At 50.8% G+C, this 24,326-nt stretch overlaps 1 protein-coding gene and 1 long non-coding RNA gene across 3 annotated transcripts; one reads left to right on the top strand and one right to left on the bottom strand.

Annotated features, from left to right (window-relative positions):
- Window positions 1-1,965: 1,965 nt before the first annotated feature.
- SALL3 (spalt like transcription factor 3) lies at window positions 1,966-21,258 on the top strand. Of its 2 annotated transcripts, XM_086372108.1 has the most exons (4): window positions 1,968-2,111; window positions 14,009-16,912; window positions 17,129-17,469; window positions 18,532-21,258. In XM_086372108.1, the coding sequence occupies exons 1-4, from the start codon at window positions 2,030-2,032 to the stop codon at window positions 18,961-18,963; spliced, it is 3,759 nt and encodes a 1,252-aa protein (XP_086228234.1). In that variant the 5' UTR covers window positions 1,968-2,029; the 3' UTR covers window positions 18,964-21,258. The 2 variants fall into 2 exon arrangements, with proteins under 2 accessions (XP_086228233.1, XP_086228234.1); XM_086372107.1 differs by having other exon boundaries at window positions 1,966-2,111; window positions 14,009-17,469.
- LOC147345830 (uncharacterized) lies at window positions 10,969-12,880 on the bottom strand. Its single transcript, XR_015153367.1, has 3 exons — window positions 12,580-12,880; window positions 12,345-12,499; window positions 10,969-11,323 (listed from the first exon to the last, which is right to left on the bottom strand). It is a non-coding gene; the product is annotated as an uncharacterized LOC147345830 (long non-coding RNA).
- Window positions 21,259-24,326: the final 3,068 nt, after the last annotated feature.

The following is a 24,326-nucleotide window of genomic DNA, read 5'->3' as shown; positions in this document are numbered from 1 at the left end:
AATTACCTAAGTGAATACTCCTGCCACCAAGTAGCAAAACAGAACCAATTTTCAGGAATCTGGCTGGGAGGGGGTGGCAAAAGCGATGGCGGGGTCTCTTTGGAGACGATTCCAACCTGTGCGCTTCCTTCCTCTGTATGATTTTTCTGCGCTTTACCTGGAGCCCAAAGCTGTTGCTTCGTGAAACTTACACAATTAGAGGCGCGCGAGAGAACACCGGCTGGGAAGAGGGAAGGTTCTAGAACGGAAAAGCAATTCCCAGAGAGCCGGGCGAGTGGCGCAGGGCTGGGGTCCACCCGGGGCGGGGGAGGGGGTCCCCACTAGTCAGAGCCCCGCTCCCAGCCACGCGGGGAGATCGCAGCCCTGCGGACGCCCAGGGCTGTCTGCTAGCCGGCAGTTCCCTTCCAGCACAAGACCCTGGGGGAAGCGCCGGGAGGCCATCTGTGCCAAAGCTTCGTACCAGACAGGGCCACTTGTGAAGACAAAAATAATAAATTTAGGAAATGAAAGAAGACATGCTGGGGCGCAGGGCACAAGCGCGAGCTCGGCAGCGACGGGCCTGGAGCACATCCCGGCGGCCGCTCGCAATGGAGGACACGAGCGGGAGTGAGCGCGCGGGAGTGGGCGAGGGCGCGTGTGCGCCGCTGCGGGTGGGGTGCGCGCGAGGGGGCGGAGGCGCGCGCCTGATAACGGGCGGAGAGTGGGTGCGTGTGCCGGGAGCGCGCGGCGCCCGCCGCCCGGTGATGCGGGGCAGGTTCGGACGTGCGCGACCCCTCACCTGCTCCCCCTACATCACCCCCAAAAGTCCAGAACGCGGTGGGCCACGCGTGGGACTTTTGTGGACTTGGAACTTTCAGTCGCGAGGCCTCCGGCACCCTGCGCTCCCTGCCCACGCCACAGGCGCCCGGCACTGCACCCATCAGGCTACGGAACTGGGGGTGGGACGCGAAGCCCCGCGGTCCCCTCCCTGTCCCTGGATTTAAGGAGCCACAGGCGGCCCGGAGGCCTGGCGGGCGGGCAAAGGGCCGGGGCAGCCCCGGTGGCGGCGGCGGGCGGGGCGGGCGCTCAGGAGTCGAGGGGCCCGGGGTAGGGGGGGGGCGGCGGCGGCGGGGAGACAGGGGTGGGAGCGGAGGGGAGGGGGTCCGAGGGGAGGGGAGGGGAGGAGCCGCGCGGCCCGCGCCGCTTCCGAACCGGAAAGTTGGTCTTGCCGAAGTCCCGCCACCCCGGCGTGCGCACTCCGCTCCGCTCCGGCCGCGAGCCTCCGGGCCGGGCCGGCCGCCGGGGGAGCCCGAAGAGCGGACACGAGCCCGGAGAGAAGGTCCGGAGACTGGGACACCACCTGAGCCCGAGCGGGGCCGGCGTGCGGAGAAACGCCGAGGACCAGTAGAGGCAGGCGGCCGGCCGGCCCTCCGCGCCCGGAGAGCAGGAGGCTCGGCGCCCGAGCGCCCCGGAGAGACAAAGGCGCCGGCCGGAGCCCTGCCCGCGGCCGCCCGCTCCGGGAGGGGCGCCGGGCGGCGGCGGGGGGGCGCGGCGCGGGGCGCGGGCGGCGGCGCAGACACTCTATAAAGGGGCGAGCCCGGCGCGCCGGCGGAGAGGCGCCGCGCGGACGCCGCCAAAGTTTGCTGCCTGCGCTTGGGTCCGGGCGGCCGCCGCGGCCAGAGCCGCTCCCGGCCCGCCGGGCCGCAACCGGGCGCCGAAGAGCGCGGAGCCCGCGATGTGAGGCGGCGCCGGTCGCGCGCCCGGGTCCCGCAGGCGACGGCCCCTCCTCGCCGCGCGGCCGCTAATTGCGAGCGCGGCCTCATTTGCATAGGCCGCCCGAGTCCGCTGGAGGCCGGCCAATCGGCGCGGCCCTCTGCTAATAGCCATGCATTATTCACCAGCCTAATTGCTCAGCCCCATGCGCGGCCCGCGCAGCCGCCGCCGCCGCCCGCGCCCCGCGCCCCGCGCCCGCCCGGCAGCCCCGCGCCGTCCCCGCCGGCCGCCCCGCTGATGCCGCTGCCCTGCGAGGGGCCCGCGCGCCGCTAGCAGCATGTCTCGGCGCAAGCAGGCCAAGCCCCAGCATCTCAAGTCGGACGAGGAGCTGCCGCCGCCGGACGGGGCTCCCGAGCACGGTGAGGGGCCGCGGATCGCGGGGCGGCCGGGCGTCTGGAGGGAGCGTGGGCCCCGCGGACCCAGAAAGTGCCCGGGCTCCCGCGAGCCGGTGCCTGACGTGTGGCGCTCGACCCGGGCAGGCCAGCCTGGGGATCCGTTCCTCCGCCGGAGCGCGCGGCGCGGGAGTTTCGGGCGAAGTAAACTTGGCTCGGCCGCCGGGAGTTGAGCTGCGCGCGGAGGCGCCAGGGCTCGGGGACCGCTGGGAGCCCGCGCTGCCCCACGGAGGCCAGCGCGCCTAGCCGGGCGCGGGCGGGAGGGGCCGAGCTGCCGCCTCCGCGCCGCCCCCCAGGCTCACCACGCCTGGACACTGGGGCTGGCCTCTGCGATCGCGGCGCCCACTCGGGAAAGCGCGGCGGCGGGGACGCGTCCCGGGGTCTCCCACCGCCGGATGCGGGCCGGGGCAGCTTTGTTCGGCGCCCGGCGCCCCAGGCGGTGAGCTCTCGGAGCGGATCCGCCGCCCTGACCGCGGCCTCTCCCTCCCCGGCAGGCCAGCGGCGCCCGGTGTGCCCCGAGGGCCGCGGAGCCCGCGAGGTCCGGGCGCGCCGACAAACCAGCGATCCCATTCCGAGGCGAGTAGGAAGTCGGTGTGGCCTGGCCTTTCCTAATGGCCGCCTTGGGAATTAACCCCGGGTGAGCTGCCCCGCGGCGCGGGGGGTGGTCGTGCACGCGGTAGGACCCCGGCACGCTTCTGTCGCTTCTCGGTTTTCTGGGCCTTTTCCTGCTCTTGGAGGCGCCGCGGCCACTTCTGCAGTCGGCTGGAGGGTAGGGACTTCCTGCCCATCCAGGAGGGAAGGTAGGAGCCGCGAAAGTAAGCTCCGGGCCAAGAGCGGGCTGGCCTGGCGCGCCCCAGCCCGGGAAAGTGAAGGCTCGGGCCTCGCGCCGCCCGCGGGTCCCCAGGGTGCGGGAGGGGCGGCCGCGGGGCTATCGCGGGACGCGGGGCGACCCTGCACTTGCCCGGAGCCCGGGCACAGAGTAGTGTGATCCTTACGAAACAGGCCGGCCAACTTTTTGGATTAACCTATTATAAGTGGTTTAGAGCAGATACGCATCTTTGCTTTGGGAACTAGGCTGCAGAAAATAAAAGGAGTTGAAGAGTTTAGCGAGCGGTGCCCTAAAGTTTGCAAAAGCAGGTATTCGTCCACATCGGAATGGAGAAGGGAGCAAAGGCTTCTTACGCGGCTGGGAATTCAGGAATTAAATAAAATTCGTGAACTCGTGAGGGTCTTTTTTGTCGCAGCGGAGGTAAGAGGTTCTTATCTGTGTCGCCTGGTCACCCAAGATTAGAACGGGAGATATGCTAAAAAGAAACGCTTGCATATGGTGGGTAGATTAAGGACAAAGAATCTTTTTGTCATGGAAATGGATTTTTTTTTGTTTTGTTTACTTCATCACATAGAATTTCTCACACTTGGTTTGTTTTCTATTGCCCTCAATGACTACATGATCAAATGAATGGATTTATTTCTGCCGAATGAGAAAGACAGTCTTTCCTTCAAAAGAACTACATTGCATCCCAGTGAGGAATTTTAAAGCTTTATTATTGTGGCTCCTGAATAGCTTAAAATCGGCTTTCACAGCCGCCCCAAAATGCAACAATGTAAATACTTCTCAGCTTTGTAGGGTCGTTATCAAAATGTGCAATGTCTCTTTTTATTAAAGCATATTTTAATTAATAGAGTAAAACCCCTTGTATTTAACAATTAACAAGCTGAGACACTGCTATTCATTTTTAATTTCACTTCAGAAATGCGAGCATGGTGAACCTCCTAGTGTAGCATGTGGAGGGGTCCAGAGCCCTTATTTGAAAACCTAAGATGGAGTAAATTATTCACAAGTTCTCTTTTGAATTCCCCTTGTTGTTACTGAATTTATTTAGGGGTGAAACATATTCAGGATTTTTTTTTCTTTTAACCCACCATGGGATTAAAGTTTTTGTCTAGGCTATGTTTTTCACAATCATTCAGAGTTGTAATCAAGATATTGCCACAGTTCCTGATCATACTTTGCAACAGGCCAAAAATAGCCTGTCTGGGGCTGAGTCTCAGTCAAGGAGTGTGTTCCCGCGATTGTTCCGGAAAACTGTTTAAAAAATAGTTCTTTCTGATTTAATTATTCTGAAGCTGATTGTTCATGGAGCATAAAAGATACTCTGTTCTCTGTTCACTTAAGGAATGTTCATGTATGTATTACTCTGTTGTGCTGATCGCCATTAGGAGGAGAATTAAGTAAAATATTTTTTTTAAGATAAATGGTTGTGAAAACTAAATCACTCCACCATGAATTCAGATATTCTCAGAATTATATTTTGTTAAAAGCAGTGGAAATAAACTATGCATCAAGTTATAAGTGAACTAAGTTTACATTGTTTTAGAAAGGAAGTAAATAATTCCTTTGTATCACTTTGGGTGTTACATGTTAATTAAAGCAGTAAATGCCTGCAATAAAATTGAAAGTTCTTGATAATGACATGAAACACAAATATTCTATGCAAAATTTTTAGTATGGTATGGGCGGGGCAGAGTGCACAGTCACATCAATTTACAGTAAAAGGCTTTATTTCTTTTAAAATAGAAATGTGACTGTTATTTTTCAGGCTTTAGTTTTTAGGCAAGCAGTGAAAAGACAGCTATCCAAAAATGCCTTAGCACTTTCCAGACCTTATTGCAAAAGTGAACTATGATGACGTATGTAGAACGGGAAAAAGTGATAAAGATTTACATAAAGTTCTAAAGTTATTCGGTTGTTAAAGATGTGTTTTAAGGATGGCTGGGACTTGACTTACATTCCCAATAGGTACTATCTTTTAAAATTGCAAAGTATTTCCTTCCTGTTTCTGAAAATTTAGAAATAAATGGGATGCAGTTTTAGGATTCAGTTAATTAAATGTATGCCACCAATATGGAAATCCTTTGAGCCAGCTGAATGTTTTTGTTCTAAGAAAAATTAATTAAAACTTCTAATGATGGAACAGCACTTACACTCCTACTAAGAGCTTTAAAAGGTGTATTATTGCTATCCTTCATTGGATAAAATACAAATTAGGAGGGATATATTTTATTGTCGTTAGGAGGAAAATATGTATATGAGGAAGAACAAAAGAATGTTATAATTTAAATCAGTTTGCCATCCTGTATCTTGTTTGTTTTTTATTTTCTGCCAACTCACAGTTACATGGCTATCTTAAAAATCCTTTAAAATGTGGTGATCCTGTGATTTAAGACTTTACCAGTGGTATTCAAAGACTGTGTTTAAATTAAGGGGAAGAAGGCCCCCAGCCCTGGGTGCTGAGATCTTTTCTCTTTTATCTGTCTGTGCACGGTTTGCCTTCAGCGCTCAGGGCACTCACTCACACACTTACAATTCAGCATTGCAAAGGAAACAATACAGAAGCCACTTTCTAACATCCGTAGGCAGACTGTTTTCTCTGAAACATGAAAGGTAAGGAGTAAGTTAAGCAGGAGGGGAAAGGAAAAGGAGAATTTGCAAACATTTATTTTTAAAATGGCAGTTAAAATCCTAATCTATTTAAAAATGCATAATTTGGCGACCAATAAAAAGTCTGCCAATTAATTCCCACCGTACAGAGAAAGAGCTGATTATGTAAGAGGGATTTTTTTAAGGCACATTTAAACTTCCACAATCTATACATAATCCAATATTTTTAGATCTGTTTAGATCCAGAAAAGGAAGAAGGTATGGACCAACAGCAGGAATTACTTAGCAAGCTGATTATTTTTTGTATACAAGATGATGGCAAAAGCAGGCAAAAGTGGGTCAGATTTCATTTTCAACTACAGTCTCTAAGAGGCTTTGCCATTCACCCCAAGATAGCTCTGAGAACGTTTTCTTTTGGGGAGAATTCAGCAAAGGTGCAACCAAGGTTTCCGTTCTGTACTGAACACCAGTTAGAATTTAACATCCTTAAATGTAAGTATTTTATTTGCATGAAATAAAAACCTGCTTAACTGCCAATGAGGTCATGCCCCATCCTTTAAGGCTGGAAATAGTTTCAAGAAGGAGAATTGTTAAATACTACTTAGAAGAGGAAGAGGTTTTGTTGTTTTGTTAGTTTTCATTTCCTTCATGGTTTCTTGACCAGTTGCCAGGATAACAACAGCCTCGTGAGAACGAGAGCTGATTCCACTGCCGGTGGGCCAGGTTTGCTATCACAGCATGTGTGATGCTGCCCACACTTCGTATAAGACCAGGCGTAAATAAAATCTATGTAGACATTGAACGTTTTACTATTACTCTACATAAACTTTTATATTTTACAAAAGAGCCCTGTCCTTAGATTTTTTTGTTTTTCACTATTACTTGACATAAACTTAAGCCCTATCCTTAGGTTTTTCTCTCTAATTTGAACACTTCTGTGATCTCGAAAGCAGTTAACCGTGTGATTTCCAAGCTGACGAGTAAGGCAAGTCGTATCACAGCAAGTGTGAAATATTAATTGAAATAATAAAATAATGTAATGGGCTCTGTTTATGTGAGAGATCAGGGTTGGCCTGTTTGTTAATTAAAGGCAAGAGCTCGGGTCCAGGGAGACCTGAGGCTCTGGGGTGGCATCCCGGCGCCCCTCCGTGGGCCTGTCTTTTCCAGGCATCCTGGATTAGTCCTGCTGACCATCCCGGACCCCTCCCCCTCTGTGTTCCGGGAAGCCTTGGGGCCGCACAGGGTCCTGCCTGGTGGCCTGGAATCTGTGAGAAGGTGGGCTTGCAGGGGACTGGCAGCTTCCTACTGCTCTACCAAAGGTGGGTGGCTCAGAGCACTGCTGCAACAGACCTGCTGGTTTAACCTTTGCCTGCTTTGCCCTGCCAGGGGTGGCCACTAGATGTCAAGCTCATAATACAATTAGTGCATCTGCGCTGTTGACCTTGGCAACAGGACTCACCAGTGTTCTGTTAAGTGTTAACACTGGCTCTGAGAGTGGACTGGAGACCCACAGGTTTGCCCTGTGCTGCTGGGCTTATCAGATGCCCGGCTAGTTCAGCACAAGTGTTTATAGTTCTCCAAGAGGGAGAGAGACCCGTTTTCTTTTGTGCGGCTGTTACATCTTGAACTGTTTAATTAACCCTGCAGGTGCCGTGGCTCTTGGTCTTAATTCTTCGGCATTCCTGGTCCTCTTTGCTGAGTGCCCTCTCCAGACCGCCGTTTGATTGTTGACTGTAGGCTCAGCGCAGGCAGACGCTGGCTTCAGACCCCGGGCAGAGCTTTTCCTGGAGGATTTTTTTTTTTTTTTTTGCTCATGTGTAAACTTCCCCTGTAGAAATGGAACAGTGTGCAGAGGTGATGGCAAATCCTGGAAATGATTTAATAACCTGAGACCGAGTGCAGGAGTCGACGGTTACAGTCGATGGATGGGCGCCTTCTTCCTGGACACGGCGCAGTGTGCGCAGCTGTGGGGTTCTTCAGGCCAGGTGTTTGTACATCCGAGAGGCTTGGCTTATTTCTTTATCGTCGTGCCGGTGGATATGGAAAGTGAGGAGTTGGGGGAGGACCTAGGCAGTTGTCTGCATAGATGCATGGTGGAGTAGCTCGTTTAGCTTCATGTGTGAGTTTATCTGGACCAAAAAAGTGACCCAGCACAAACCGTGCTTTCCCCTCCCCTAGTTTTGATCGAAATGGTCTGCATTGGCCGCCGAATTTCAGGTTTGTGCGTTGCTCGTGAGGCACAGATAGTGATATCCGTGCATTCATCGGAAGGGTGATTACAGCATAACATCTGAATGAAAGAACGATTGTGCAACCTTGAAGTGCAACAAACATCTTATTATTTGATACAGCGTCGGGCAGATAGTTAAGACAAGTGAACGTTGTGGCTGCTTTCCAGCTGCGTGCGTCCATAAAGGAAACAGTGTTCTCCCTCCCCGGTGCTTCACCCCGCAGAGGAGAACCCGCAAACCTTTTAAACAGAAGGCGTTTGGTGCCTGTGCCACAGGTGGTCTGTCCTTAACACATTTGAGGCGTGGGCCACTGAGTCGGCGGAAGCCGGCCTGCGGGTCAGCGCGGCTTGGGCGAGGCGCGAGCGCCCTCCGCTGTCCGGCTCCGAGCGCACACGCTTGGAGGTCTAGGGAAAGGACAAAATTTTTCTATCGCGTCTGGAATTTCTTCTACATTGTTAAACACAGTAGGGGTCTCTATTTGTCTCCTCCTGTTTCACAGCTTGGGCTCAGTATGTGATAATTCATCTTTCTTTATGGGATTCAAAGCTATCATAAGGAGTTAAAAAGAATTAATTTGCAAGAAAATAGTGTCTCCTAACAATTTGGGAAAACTTGAAAAATGCTTCTTAGATTTTTAAGGGATGGAAAAGGCACAGGAGAAAAGTACAGTTTCCTTTCCTCGAGACCCACGTGCGTTTCCCAGTTACTAATTAAAGTGAAGAGGTTAACATTCGTTTTCCCATAAAGGACAACTTTTGCTTCTCCTCTTGTTAAAAGGAATTAAAAAGTGTAGCAGAATCAAGGTGAAAGTTTGAGCTTGATCAACAAAATTATCAAACACCTGTTTACTGCTCTGTGTAAGTGGTTACTTATTTACAAGGTACTGCCCTCAGGACGCAGAGAATAAAAACGCCTTACTGAGAACTCCACTTAGAATTTTTTTAGGAAAGCGTCATGTGGCAAATATTCTCATCAATATTACAGTGATGCTTTTTACTTGTAGCTTAAAAAGATCATCGGGCATGTAAGCACTCTGCCAGGTCATCTCTACTTGGAAGACCACCTTAGCTTTTGCAGGCAGTGAAGACCTGATCCCTGTATAACATGATCCTTGTATATTGTATAGCAGACCGGGAATTGGAGCTGAGAGAGAGATGGCGCAAGGGGAGGTCCTTTCACACCCAGAGAGTTATAAAGGGGACATTTTTGTTAAACATCCTCTGTGTTTTTATTAGTGAGAAGGGGGAAAATATGTACTTTTAATACTGCCGTTGAGGCCCTCCCTAGGTTGGAGGCCTCTCTCTGAAAGGCGAGGGAAGCCTTTTGCCCCTCCTGTGGCGCACGTGCTCAGGAGTGCTTGAATGGTGAGCGTTAGAAGCCCTGAAAATCTCATGTATAAATAGTAAGTGTGGGGCTAGCTGTAAACTAATTGCACATTTCCTCTCCAATTGAAATAGCTTCAGCTCCTGCGTGTCCCTCCTCCTGACTGCGTCCAGGAGAACAGACCCCATCGCCGGGCTGGCAGCCATGGCCAGTGCATCCTTCATGTTAGCAAAATAAGGTTATTTTCACAACAGCTCCTTCTTCTCGTTGACAGTCAGTCCAGGAAAGCTGTGTGGCACTTTCAGAAAGTAACCTTGACCAAATACTCCTGTTAACCAAGAAGGGAAGATTCCTGCCTAAGTTCTGTTCCTGGGTGCACTGGTTGGCATTTTTCTCCACTAGTTCTAACCCTTGCACAGTCTAAGCCCCTGACTATGTGCAGTTAAGTCTCTTAAGTCATTGATCTGCCAATATGCAAAAAATAAATTATTTTGACATTAATGATAATGTTAACAATGCTTGTTTTTCAATTGTCCCTTTTAGGAAGAAAGAATTTCCTATTGCATTGGAAATAAATTTCTCAAACTTGTACTGTTGTTACAGTGGCTCATGGACATGGCTTTACCGTGAAACAAAAATTTTAAAGCCATATCAACAAATGGATATAATAACTTCTACTTTTAGAATGCAAAAGCCAGTTTCCAATGTAAGTTTAATTAAAAGATAGTTGAATCCGACACAATAGTGGCTTAAAACAATGGCAGGATTAAAGGACTTTAGACGTTATATGATAAAATTTGGAGCTGCTGTCAGATCTTTCCTATAAGGGTTTTCTTGTTATAGAAAGCACTTTTTTAAAGATAAGTACTTCCAGATTAGCATGTCTACGCTGTAACACGATGCGTGTAGCCACTGTAACGAGAAGCAAGTTATAACAACTTATTTTGCGTCTCACCCCGAACGCGACATAAGGTCGCTGCTTTCACTCTGGGCTCAAGTGCGGTCTTGCTGCTTCTAAAGAGCTCTGTCCCCAGTGAAACAGGCTCGCTTTGGTTCTTCTCTCCCAACCAATTCAGTTGAAGTGCTTGTTGTTCTTTAAAAACGTTCTTAAAATATGCACCCAAAATTTCTATTCCACACGTGACGTATTAGAGTCTTTTCATTTGTATTCATTGCATTCAAGACTGTCTTGTGAAATTTGTGCTTCTCTATAACTTTCATGGAATGCTAATCCCACTCAGATTTGATAGTGAAACAAGTAGAAATTAACAATTGAAGTGATCATGTTACCGTATTTCATGCAGACCCCAGTAAGAAAAACCATAGGTGGTGATGCTAAATTATTTGCCCTCAATACGAAATATGAATTGTATTGAGGAATTTTTTTTCTTCACTGATTGTAGTTTTTTAAATATGTTTTAGTTAAAAGGCAAATTTATTATGAAACTTTGTAAAATCCAACAACTGTTTAGTTAGGTTCATTAACATAATGAACTAACAGGCCCTAATGTTCAGAATGCCATTTTCACCCTATTTCCTCTCTTCAATTTTGCTTTCCTTCTTCGATTTTAGAGGCGTACAATGCAAGTTTATTTTACTTTGGCAAGAATATCTTCATTGTGTTTAGGTAATTATCAATTTCCTTTAAACAAAATGGCTTATTATTTGGTAGATAGTGCTTAAATATTATTATTCTGTGCATGGTTTCTACAGTTGAGACACAGTTATAATTTTGCCCACCTGCAGTGGGGGCAGGAGGAAATTACCTTCTCAGCTTTCTTGACTTTGCAGGTGAACCCCACATACTTAGTACATGAAAAAAGCCAATGGAAATGTTAAAATGTATCTTTAAAGTAAATAGAGATTTATTTGGGTTTCTTAAAACCTTAGAGAAAAGTACAGTGTAAAATAAAATCCTGTTTCCTTATTTCACATGCCATAATGTGTTACAAAGAAAATCTGGGAAATGCTCATTTGTAAAGATGAAAGTTAACGTAAATTCTTCTGGCAGTCGTTGCACTTAAAGTGATCCAGCAATCAGCCAATTTCCAAGTGTTTTCTCAGTGAATTGTCCCCAATACATACTCCATATTAAAAAATATATTCTTGTATAGCACAGGGAACTATATTCAACTTTTATATATTCAACTGTTATTCTTTAGTAATCTATAATGGAAAAGAATCTGAAAAAGAATACAGAAATAAAACATAAATATGTGTATATACAAAATAATCACCTTGCTGTACACCTGAAACTGGTGCAACATTGTAAATCAACTGTACTTCAATCATAATTTTTTGGAAAAGAAAATGAAAAATATTCTTTGGACAAAACATACACTGTGTTTAATTGTATAAAACTGTAAACGTATATACCATGTGAATGCTTTTGTGTACCATGTAAGTTATACATTTTTTTCTTCTCTGGGGAATAAAGATGTAAAAATAATTTTTCAAAAAATTAGCAGTATTTAATTTCTCTGTATTTTTCTCTTTTTTTGTAGTTTTCTTTTTAAAAAGTATTAAAATTAAAACTCTATGAAGACTATGGCTGGCATTTTATATCATAGCTTTAAAGTGTTAAAATTAACTTTTAGAATATTTTGTGTTCTGATAATTACACTATTTATGATACAGTATAACACTGATTCCAACTTGATTGCTTAATGCAGATGAACTTTTTAAAATGTCCACTAGTGCTTTTTTTATTATGTGGGTCTGCAGGAGAACAACCCACTGTTATAAACAAATTGTAGAGATTCTTTGCCTTTTTAAAATAGGTGAACTAAAATGTGAGATAGCCCGTGTTTTCTTATCATTAAGAAATTATTTACCTGAAGAGTTGAGGCTTTTTCCCTGCCCTGTTCCATAACCCTTGCAAGTTTCAGATCAGATTTTGCATACATAGAGCAAAGTTAAGTACTCCAAGTATTTATTTTGTTAACGCTGCTATCTGCAGTATAAATCAGCCATGTCTTTGCTTCCAGCTACACTCGACCTCATTACAGACACCGATTCCGCTCCTGCCTCTGTGCAGTAAGGAGACTCCTTGCAGTCTGAGCTTCAGCACTGAATTTAGTTTAAAAGTCTAGCAGGTCTTTATGGGCTGCAGCTCTAACTTTTTCCCCCATCAAATGGTTGAGCCAGTTAAGAAAATGCTAATTGAACACCACTAATAATTTTTTAAAGGCACGTATAAATTACCTGGAAACAGCAGCCTCGCGGGGAGCAGCCGACCAGCTTCGAATTATAGTTTTATTTTCTCCTCTAGCGGAGGGACTAAATGTTTTCACTGGATATTTTTTACAAGTCAGATTTCTCTACTGAAATCAGTGCCGAATCCTTCCTTCCCTAAAACCCTAAACGAGAAAACATGGAGGCTTCTCAGCAAATCCATTTGTTGATGTTTCAACAGTCAATGGTTTTCGGGGATATGGACCTGAGGGTGCGTGGCGCTCACACTCCACTGCGCACGACAACAAAGGGCCGGCTTGAGGCTGTCACTTGTCTCTGTCCAGGTGATTTGTTGCTGTCACTCCATCCGCAAGTTGACAAAAAGCAGTTGCAAGGCAGTTTTACCCAGGCTGGCACAGGGAGCCTGAGCACCCCATTGAGGGCTGCCTGTCACCCCAGCCTCCCCCCGAAAATAGGAGCTGGGCATGTCCTCGGATGTTGGTTTCTCCTTCCTGTATAGCTATTTATTTGATCAGGTGTGAATGAGAATCATTCATTATACAGGGTTGTTATTCGGCACAAGAGGGTAACGGGAGTCGGCAAGTCGCTGCCTACAACAGTAATTAAACATGTGTAACCAATTAGAGGGTTTCCACCATGGCACAAGCATATAATTTGCTAAGTCTTTCTATGTGAATAGATGAAAATAGGTACAAAAAGTGTGTCTGACTACAACATTCTCATGTTAAACATGTCAACATAAATGAACTTTAAATATATAATTTCTAGTTTGTTAACAATCTGTGGGACACGATTGGCTAGTAACAGTAACATATAATTTTGGTTCATTTTGCCAAGAAATATTGCATCTGACAGAGGCAATTAATTGTATTAAACATGATTAATTTTAGGCACAGACTATATTGATGGTATTCGTTTGGTGAATCCTGAAATGTAGAAACGTACTGTATCTGGAGGCAAGTGCACCCGCTAAAAAGATACAGGATTGATGTGTGGATCGAACTGCAAGTCGGGGAGATTGTTTTTCTGAGCAGAGATGTAAGAAGTGCTTATATATTCTTTGTTATATTTACAAATGAAAGTATTTAGCTGAAATTTCCTCCATGAAATAAATGCCCATTGATTTGAAAGGTTCTGTAGAATTACATTAAATCTGTAATGTCTCCGCACGGCATAAAGATAATAAATCTCCGTGGTCCGAGCCCAGGAGAGAGGCTGCAGCCGGCTCCCCTGTCAGGTGCTGACGTGAGTTTGAAAGGTTACAGATTAGTTTAGCAATGTTAAGCGAACTGGCAAAGGCATCTCTGATTTTGCTGGAAATGAGGAAGCCGGATGGTAGGGGAGTCCTAATGAGCCCATCGAAGGCTGGCTTTGTACCCAACAGACAGGGTGGCTGCAGATTGTATGAAAATATTGGAAATCAATGGCTTCTATGGAATTTCATTAAGAAGCAGTATCCACAATTGATAGAGCCTCATAATTTGATGGATTGTGCTAAGAAAATGATTAGCTAGCTAGAAAGAGTCAGAATACACACGCCAGGACGTCAGAAATGTTGAAGTGGGGTAATTTGTACAGAATAAAAAATATTGATTTTACTTATGTGCAAAATTTTGAGATGGAGGGCGGGCTGTCTCTCGAGACCCGGCTGATGTAATGTCTTGCTTTTTCAGCGGCCCCCGGGGAGGGCGCCGAGGACGCGGACAGCGGCAACGAGAGCCGGAGCGGAGGCGAGGACACGCACGTGTGCGAGAAGTGCTGCGCCGAGTTCTTCAAGTGGGCCGACCTGCTGGCGCACAAGGAGGCTTGCACCAAGAACCCCCTGGTGCTGATCGTGGGCGAGGATGAGCCCGCCCCGCCCTCCGAGGACTTCCCCGAGGCGTCCCCAGCCAGCTCGGCCAGTGAGCGCGCGGACAGCGAGGCTGCCGAAGAGGCGGCGGCAGCGGCGGCGGCGGCCCCGGAGGGCGGGGAGGCCGTGGAGGCGAGGGCACCGGAGCGGGAGGACGAGCCCATGGAGGTGGGCGCGCCCGCGGACAAGGGCTTCCAGGGCCCGGGCGCGGCGCATGCGGGGCAGCCGCCTCCACCGCCAGGCCCCGAGCCGGCCCCCGGGGCGGCCTACGGCATGCCCAGCACCAACGTGACCCTGGAGACCCTCCTGAGCACCAAGGTGGCCGTGGCGCAGTTCTCGCAGACCTCGCGGGCCGCGGGCGCGGCGGGCCCGGGCGGTGGCGTGGCGGCCGCGGCCCTCCCGCTGATCCTGGAGCAGCTCGTGGCCCTGCAGCAGCAGCAGGTGCAGCAGCTGCAGCTCATCGAGCAGATCCGCAGCCAGGTGGCCCTCATGAGCCGCCCGCTGCCGCCATCCCGGCCGCCGCTGCACCCCGGGCCGGCCGCGCACCCCACCCTGCCACTCTCGGCCGGCACCGGCCCCGCGGCCACGGCGCAGGGACCCGCCGCCCCACCGGCGGCCTACGAGGGCCCCCAGCACCTGGCTGCGCCGGCGTCCACAGCCAGCACCCCGCACGTCGCGGGCGGAGGCCCCTCGGTGCCGGAGCCCGGTGCCCCCGCGTGCTCCGGTGCCCCCGCGACCTCCACGGCCTCCACCCCAGCGGCCGGCGCCTCGGGGTGCGCCTCCCGGCCACAGAACGCCCCCACGCCCCCCGCCCTGGGGCCCGGGCCGCTGCTCACCTCTACACCCAGCCTGCCAAGCCCACTGCTACCTCAGACCTCCGCCAGCACCGTCATCTTCCCCAACCCGCTGGTCAGCATCGCGGCCACGGCCAACGCGCTGGACCCCCTGTCAGCCCTCATGAAGCACCGCAAGGGCAAGCCCCCCAACGTGTCGGTGTTTGAGCCCAAGGCCAGCACTGAGGACCCCTTCTTCAAGCACAAGTGCAGGTTCTGCGCCAAAGTGTTCGGGAGCGACAGTGCCCTGCAGATCCACCTGCGCTCGCACACGGGCGAGCGGCCCTTCAAGTGCAACATCTGCGGGAACCGCTTCTCCACCAAGGGCAACCTGAAGGTGCACTTCCAGAGGCACAAGGAGAAGTACCCCCACATCCAGATGAACCCCTACCCGGTGCCCGAGTACCTGGACAACGTGCCCACCTGCTCTGGGATTCCCTACGGGATGTCGCTGCCGCCAGAGAAACCGGTCACCACCTGGCTGGACAGCAAGCCAGCGCTGCCCACTGTGCCCACCTCAGTGGGGCTGCAGCTCCCACCCACCCTCCCAGGCGTGGGCGTCGGCAGCTACGTGGACTCCCCCAGCCTCACCCCCGCCAGCCGCTCCCCGCAGCGGCCCTCACCCGCGTCCAGCGAGTGCCCTTCTTTGTCCCCAGGCCTGACCAGCTCCGAGGCAGGCGTCCCGGTGGCTGCGGGATCCCCGCAGCCAGCACCCGGTGGATCTTCCCTGCCCAAGACCGAGCCCGTGAGCCTGCCCTGCACAAACGCCAGGGTAGGGGACCTCCCGGCCACGGCGGGGCAGGTCTCCACCACGTCTGCCCTGGCGGACAGCAGCGCATCCCCAGGCCTCTGCAGCCCGGTCCTCCCGGCCGGGGCCGAGCCGTTTAAGGCCAAGTTCCCCTTCGGAGGGCTGCTCGACTCTATGCAAACGTCCGAAACCTCCAAGCTGCAGCAGCTGGTGGAGAACATAGACAAGAAGATGACAGACCCCAACCAGTGCGTCATCTGCCACCGCGTGTTGAGCTGCCAGAGCGCCCTGAAGATGCACTACCGGACGCACACGGGCGAGCGGCCCTTCAAGTGCAAGATCTGCGGGCGTGCCTTCACCACCAAGGGCAACCTGAAGACGCACTTCGGCGTGCACCGCGCCAAGCCGCCCCTGCGTGTGCAGCACTCCTGCCCCATTTGCCAAAAGAAGTTCACCAACGCCGTGGTGCTTCAGCAGCACATCCGCATGCACATGGGGGGCCAGATCCCCAACACGCCGCTGCCCGAGGGCTTCCAGGACGCCATGGACGCTGTGCTGCCCTACGACGACAAGGCCGCCGATGCTCTGAGTGCCTGCGACGACGACATGGACGACAACTCCCTGGAGGATGACGCAGAGCTGAAGGACGCGGCCGGCGACCCAAACAAGCCACTGCTGGCCTTCTCGGGCTCCTGCCCACCCTCCCCGCCCTCTGTCATCTCCAGCATCGCCGCCCTGGAGAACCAGATGAAGATGATGGACTCGGTCATGAGCTGTCCGCAGCTGAGTGCCCTCAAGTCTCTGGAGAACGGGTCTGGGGAGAGCGACCGTCTGAGCAACGACTCGTCCTCGGCGGTGGGCGACCTGGAGAGCCGGAGTGCAGGCAGCCCGGCCCTGTCTGAGTCGTCCTCCTCCTTGCAGGCCCTGTCACCCGGAAACAGTAACAGCGAGAGCCTGCCCTCCAAGTCCCCGGGCCTTGGCGCCCAGGAGGAGCCCCAGGAAACCCCGCTGAAGACGGAGAAGCCGGACAGCCCGCCCCCCGGCCCCGAGAATGGAGGGGCGCTGGACCTGACGGCCACCCACCCGTGCCGGCCGGCCGTCAAGGAGGAGGCCCCCTTTAGCCTGCTGTTCCTGAGCCGCGATCGGGGTAAGTGTGCGAGCACTGTGTGTCGTGTGTGTGCCAAGCCCTTTGCTTGCAGGAGCGCCCTGGAGATCCACCTCCGCAGCCACACCAAGGAGCGGCCGTTCGTGTGTGCGGTCTGCGGGCGCGGCTGCTCCACACTGGGTAACTTAAAGCAGCACTTACTGACCCACAGGTTGCGAGAGCTGCCTCCCCAGTTGCTTGACCCCAACTTTACTCTAGGTCCCAGCCAGGGCACCCCGAGCCTGGGCCCTGGCTCCACGCCCACCACCATCAAAACGGAAGTGAACGGGCACAGCAAGGCCGGCCTGCTGGCCGAGGGTCCGCCGCTGCCAGCTGCCGTCCAGGTGCCCCCTGGGCCTCCGACGGTGATGAGCCCTGGCCTCGCACCCATGCTGGCCCCCCCACCGCGCCGGACCCCCAAGCAGCACAACTGCCAGTCGTGTGGGAAGACCTTCTCCTCGGCCAGCGCCCTGCAGATCCATGAGCGCACCCACACTGGGGAGAAGCCATTTGGCTGCACCATCTGCGGGAGAGCCTTCACCACCAAGGGCAACCTCAAGGTGAGGGTCGCCCGGGACCCCCCTCACCTCCTGTGGTCCTGGCTGAGGGGTACCCCCAAGAGAGCGTGCATGTGCCGTGTCTATGAGTGTTATGGACGAGTCTGCCTTGTATGTGTGCCCAGGTATGCGTGTTCCATGTGGCGCTCCCACGCACGTCCAGGGCCCAGTGAGGAGCTTGCCTTCCGTGCCGGTCTGTCCTCCCCTTGAGAGGCTGGTGCCGCCTAAGTGGCTGCAGGGTGTTGGGGAGATGCACACTTGCGGCCCTGAGTCCAGTGGGTCACTGATACCAAAATAGCTAGGCTTTTAAATGCTTCCACGTGACACGAGCACTGCTGATCCTGTCCAGAGGCCAGGGCTTTGATCTGTGGGTTTGTCCACGTGATTGCCAAGAGGGCCCGGTGGGCATTTGGCAGAAGCTTCCCAGCCTGAGGGCCAGGGGCAAACGGTACAATGATATAATGTTGGTATCCAAGATGCAGCGAGGCAGCCCATCTTCCCTGGAGGCAGGCTGTATGGCCAGCACCACGGAGCCATTCAGGCCAGCGTGCTGCTTTCTAGCCCAGGTTAGCTGCATGTGGGGTTTCAGCAACCCCCTTCAGTAGGCACTGTGGACGTGGTTTCCACTTCCTGAAGGCCACCTGAGGTCCTTGCTGACCACAGGTGCCCAGACGTTCCCTCTCTGTTGGGGAGAAAACCAGAGAAAGGCACAGAAAAGGCAGGAGTTACAAGCAGAAGATGATCTGGGTATGGGGGGAGCTTTGGGACCCTCCAGGTGGCCTGTGGGTCTGACACCTTAGTGGGGAAATCATGCTGTCAAGCTGTGAACTGATAGGAGTGTCCATCAGCTCATCGGTCAGCTTGCCTTGTACTTGACGAAAGGAGTGTTGCAGGTTCATGTCTCAGATGTTCAGAAAACCTCACCTAACAAGTTTGTTGTCCCAGATGAATGCTCAGGCTGGGGAGGAGGGGACGGAAAGGAGCTGGAAGGCGTCCCCTGGCCCCGGATGCCCTGTAACCAGAGGCTGGGCGCGCTCACGCCTGAGTGTGGCTCTGTCCCCGCAGGTGCACATGGGCACCCACATGTGGAACAACGCTCCCGCCAGGCGTGGCCGCCGCCTGTCGGTGGAGAACCCCATGGCCCTGCTGGGTGGCGATGCCCTGAAGTTCTCAGAGATGTTCCAGAAGGATCTGGCCGCACGGGCCATGAACGTGGACCCCAGCTTTTGGAACCAGTACGCTGCTGCCATCACCAACGGGCTGGCCATGAAGAACAACGAGATCTCCGTCATCCAGAACGGAGGCCTCCCCCAGCTGCCCGTAAGTCTCAGCGGGAGCGCCCTCCCCCCACTGGGCTCCCTGGCCGCCGGGCTGGACAAGGCACGTCCAGGCAGCAGCCCGCCCATCGCAGGGCTGGACAAAGCCAACTCGGACACGGGAGGCAGCCGGCCGTTCACACGGTTCATTGAGGATAACAAGGAGATTGGGATTAACTAGCCACGTCCCTGCCCTGTGGGTCTCCTTCTCGGTTCACCCGGAGCAGGAAAGACGTCACCGGGTGGCCGCCCGAGGTGGCCTCCTGCGCTGCCCGGTTGCGCCTTTCGAGGTGAACTTGGGAACTCAGCAACCTTGGAGATAGATCTGAGTCAGAAAGAGACGTCTTCCGAGAGCCGCCTCGGAAGCCGAAGGGGCTCAGACCACATCCGTTCCATCCCTCCAGAGCCCGCCCTGTGCCAGGGAAACTCGTCCGGTGGTCTTGTTGGAATTAGTTAGAAACTTGAACTCTGTCTTTAGAACTCTTATCTCAATGACGTGGTCCAGTGCGCCTGACGCCGGTCCCGCACAGCACCTTCCCCTGTAGAATTTATGACGTTCAGATGATGCGGGTCACAGACAATGCAGCCTGACTATAACGGCAGCTTTTGTACTGCAGAATACATCTGGCTATGTGAATTTTTTTTTTTAAAGCAAGATTTGTTTTACTATAAATAAGTGGGTGATTTCCATGCAGGCAAAATCGTGAAGTTCTGTTAGGAAACAGCATGCTTTTCGTGTGCAAGCACCTGTCAATAACAAGCCTTTTTTTTTTTTTTTTTTTAATTTAAATGTCTGTAGCTGCTATGTGGACAGTGGTCTCTAGTGTGGTCTGTAGCCCAGCAATTGGGAACAAGTCACAGACAGACGTCACCGTGAATTATTCACAACATTATAGCAGTTGTGAGTAAATATTTCACATTATCAAAGCTGTACAATAAAAAGGTAATGTTTGTATAATGTGGTTGCAAACTCTTAATTTATACTATTGCACTTTTAGTATTTTGTATTAGGGAGGTTTGTCTATAATTTGAAAATTTTAAAAGATGTAAAGCATTTTATAAATAGTACTTTGATTGAAGGAAAATGAAAAAAAAAAAAAAAAAAAAGCTGTTACGGTCTTAGGTCAAACGATACGAGAAATCTGTGCTCCTTAACCAGGAAAACCACCAGGACTTTTCCGTTCCTCAGTAAACTAGGGCCTGCCATTTCTTACATTGAGTGATTTAACTTTTCTAGAAAGCGCATTTAAAAGCTTGACCACCCCCAACAGAACTCTGGTGAACTCGTCTTAGGGCTGTGGCACCAACATAAGCCGGGAGGGGGGAGCCGAGCAGCTGCCGTGCGGGTGTGATCTTGCTGTCCCCGCTGCTGCTTCCTCGCACGCCCGCGGACCAGATCCCAACTGCCTGCAGGCCTGGCGTTGTGTCCAATAAACCGAGAGGTGCCGGGTGTCGGGCAGTATAATCCATCACAAGCGGGACATGTTCTGGTTTCTGATTTATTTATTACCTTCTCAGAAGCAAACGAAGCGCACTGTGGTCCAGTCACTCGAAGTGCAGGCTTGTGCTGGTGACGGTCAGCTGCTCCGAGTCAGGGAAGGGCCCCGGGCAGGTGCAAGCGGCTCGGCTGAGCCAGGCCGTGTGGACAGGTGGTGTGTTCTACCTCATTCTGTGTGCTGCACGCGTGCCGGAGTCTGAAAGTGGGGCCTCCTCCGACTGCACGGTCCCCCGGGTCATCGTGCCCGGGGGCAGCGCCGGGAGGCGAGCCTTGAGGAAGGAGGCAGGCAGTCGGCCGCCTCAGCAGAGACCGAGCTCTAGAACGATCTTCCTAACAGAGCCCCAGCAAGCGCAGACCACATCGTGTCACTGAGCAGAGTTTCAGAGCCTCACAGATGAGCAGACCTAGCGGTGGTTTCTGTCGGAAAAGAGCACGGAACCCTCCCACTGTTTCCCACAGAGGTGGGATGGAGTGAGCCCCGGGAACCCTCTCTTCTCCCAGGACGGGTGAGGGTGTGCCTGTGTCGGGAACAGAAAACAGGTGCTCGGTGTCGCTGTGTTTCAGCAGTGAATGTTGTTATTATTTATCTGTGTCCCTTTTGGTGTGATTTTTTTTTGGGGGGTGGGGGTCGTATTTGGTACCATGTAGTGTTCTGTCCTCCCAGAAAGATGTGTATATACCGTGAGAAAAGAGAAATGTAAAGTGCTGTACATAAGGCAGCTCGCGGCGGGCAGTGAGACTGCCCAGCCTGTGTCCGGGTGAGGCTGTCCCTCCGCACGGTGGAGAGACACTTATTTTTCTATTGCAGCACCGTGCAGGGCCGGGCCCTCCCTGAACCAGTGCAGAGTTGTTACCCAGATCCAATATTTTTTATGACGAAATCTGTGGCTTGACACATCTACTGATTGAAATGGATGTCTTAGTCTAGGTTCCTATTTTTGTCATATGGAATTGAATAAAATGCAGGATGTAATATTATTTCTGAATGGCGCTCCTTGATTATTCTAATGGAAAAAGTGGCATTTGAGGTTATGGTCATTGATGGTGGATGTATATTTGTGGTGTTTCTCCAAGGACAGTCAGTCAGGTCTGACAGCTTAGATTTAAGCCATATCTAAGCGTGTCTTGATCGGTCTTGAAATTTTCATGTTTCACCTTTTTCTAAAATAAAAATACAGCCTTTTGATTGTGGTTTTTTTTTTTTTAATTTACATCTTTGATGGAAGAAGATGTGGTAGAAAATGTTTAATGACTAGAGACGGTTGACAGTGTCCATAAATGACTGTACTCTGAATGACCCTCCCGTGGTGGGCCGTGAGGAAAACCTCAGTTCTTTGGGTCCCTGGAAAACTAAATAGCTGTGCCTCTAGCCGTGATTCAAAGAAGCAGGCCAGGGAGGAAGGTGCGGGGCCCTCCCTGAGCCTGTCAGTCCCAGATGAAGGGAGCCCCTCGCTTGAAAAGAAGCTTTACCTTGCCAAAAACATGTGATAAGGCATAAAACCTTACATAATTTAGTAGCTCCTGGAGTTCAACATATATAATCCATTTCTTCTTTTAAAAAAGTAACTACTGATACCTAGAAGCCACAGTGAAGTTCACCTGGGAGATGCTGGGTGTTTCTGAAGTGTTGAGAAAGGTACTAACCACTAAACAGCTGCCCAGTCCCCCGGCAGGTGTCATATGTCATGAGCCTTAGGAATTAAAACCCTGTTGATTTCAGAGCTAGAGCAGAAATTATGAGAGAAACCGACTAAATCAGATAGTCATTTTTTTAACATATGGCAATAGTCATTTAAAGTAATTAATATAAATTAAAATGTAAAAAAAAAGAGAGAGATTTACTTCTTAATTCAAAAATGTTTCCAGTGTAAAACCAGAGGTGTTTGGGCTTAACAAGCCTGGATATTTACTTCTTCCTGACATGAACTCTAGCTGCTCAGACAGTATATCAACAAATCATAAATGCCAACAATCCCTAAAAATTATTTATTTAAATATATTTATATTCTAAGTTGGTTGCAGGAACAATTAACATTTCAAACTAATTAAAAAGCATTGCTTAAGGGCCAAAAAGCAATTGCTGTGAAGCCCTCGCTCTTTAACTCTGTGTGTGTGGAAGCTTCCAGGCATCCCAGGTCCCCTGCCCGCTCCCCCTCTATGCCCGGCAGGCAGCGCCCAGCGCCCGCTGCAGCGCTCAGAAGCCGAGGCAAACATCAAGGCTGTTTGTTACCAGCGGCTGCACGGCATTTCCAGCCCACCCACCTTCAACGCGCTTTATTTATTCTGGCTGGCTGTCCAAGCCACGGAAGTCCAGACCCTTGTCTCTTCCCCTGGTGCATGCTTTCGGTGGATAATAAGGTCACATGTGTATAATTCTGCAGCCAGCCTGTCACCTTGCGAGCGTGCCAGCCGACCTGAGGACCTCGGGTTCAGCCTTTGTGTTTCGAGTCCTGTGCTCATTTGCTCGTTTCTGGGCTGAGGCACTCCTTTGCTCCTTCAAGAAGTTTTTCTAGGGGTCCAACGCGTCTTTGAAAAGCAGAGGCTGTGAAATGTTTCTGTGAGCGGGTCTGTTGGCTGATTTGAGCTACGGGAAAATCTGATCTACAAAATATTCCATGCAACACTAGGAAGATCATGAAATCCTTTTCTTTTTCACTTAAGTGGAAAACACTGTGTATTGTTTCAGCACTTTTTTATGAACGGAAAACCTTAAAATGAAATCACCATAGAAACATTCTCCTGTCCACATCTTTGTCCCAGGGTGGCGGCTGTGGGTGCATCAGTGTCGCCGAGTGGCCCTGGTCTTCCCCGAAGTGGCTCAGGCTGGGGACAGGCCAGGCTGTGCCCTGTGAGAGCCCCAGCAATTCCTCCCTTTGCTTCCCGATCAGCAACAGCGGGGGAGAATTTGATGACAATAAAATTTCCACTTCCAAAAACCAGTGTTTTGTTTTTTTTTTCTTTAAACAACTACCACTAATGTACATCTTTCTTCCCTGCCCCCTTCAGAATTCAGTAGACAGACTAATTGATGGCCTCTGTACAGAGAGAAGATACAAATGATTAAGAATATAAATATGAAAAATCTATTACAAATGACTTTGCTAAAGAAAATATGTGGAATCATATTTGGACCATGAAAAATGTGTTGGTATCTTTGATTTTTTAAAAAATCATTAAGTTTATTGAAGCTTTTAAAAATGCAACTATATTTAAGGTAAAATAAAGTCGATCTCTGTGAACATTATGCTGACTGCATTTTCTGTCAGAAAGGAGACCTTTTCAGGTGGATTGGATTTTGTCACGTGTGCACGTCACATACAGAGCCTCATTAAGGCAACATACAGATATCTGTGTCAGTGTAGACACTCAGCAGAGGATACACCGGAGCAGGGGTTGGTTCATAGTTCTTTCTGGGGAGCAGTTAGAGAACCTCGCTATTAGCACTGGGTTTCCTGTCCTAATTTATAACTGCATGTGCAGTTCTGGTGTGATGTTTTCAGAAGGAAGGCTCGCCAATTACTCTTAAGCGACTCTGCCTCAAGCTCTTCCTCATGGCTGAGTTCAGTATTCACTGCGCTCTGGACCAACCCAGAGGGAGATAATCAGAATGTTGGTGAGACAGGAGAGGGGAAGAGAGGGAGTCCTGAATGTGAGAGTCCATGCATGTTAAGGGTTCCCTACGTCACTGAATGGAAAACATGATTTATAAGCCCCCAAAGTGAAGGGATATGTGTGTATCCCTGTGAGTCACTCACTGTGTCTGACTCAAACCTGGAAATAAATGTCTGGCTGTCATCCCACATGTGGTCACTTGTGAACATGGGGATTTTGCACATTCCACGAAATGCTTTCCATGTTGGTCTGCTGTGCATGTTTTTACACCACAGAATTACCTGTGATCTAGGACTGTCTCAGGAGTGTGGGCTCCTTCCCTCTCCAGCTGCTGCTTTCTTTCCATTTATCAGTTCTCTTTCTGGTTGAACCTCAAGGACACCTGAACTTTCATAACTTTTTACAAGTCAGGATATAAATATTTAAATGACCAA

Source organism: Bos grunniens, chromosome 24 (genome assembly GCF_055505025.1).
Source record: "Bos grunniens cultivar Pamir isolate PY7600 chromosome 24, Bosgru_T2T1.0, whole genome shotgun sequence".
Taxonomy (NCBI): Eukaryota; Metazoa; Chordata; class Mammalia; order Artiodactyla; family Bovidae; genus Bos; species Bos grunniens.
This window is presented reverse-complemented; position numbering and strand designations above follow the sequence as displayed.

What these genes read in the sequence shown, in the direction of transcription:
- SALL3 (XM_086372107.1), top strand. Translation starts at nt 2,030, where the DNA reads ATGTCTCGGCGCAAGCAGGCCAAGCCCCAGCATCTCAAGTCGGACGAG. An exon ending in GGACGGGGCTCCCGAGCACG is followed by an intron (nt 2,112 to 14,008) that starts GTGAGGGGCCGC and finishes TTGCTTTTTCAG; the next exon opens with CGGCCCCCGGGGAGGGCGCC. An exon ending in CCACCAAGGGCAACCTCAAG is followed by an intron (nt 17,470 to 18,531) that starts GTGAGGGTCGCC and finishes CTGTCCCCGCAG; the next exon opens with GTGCACATGGGCACCCACAT.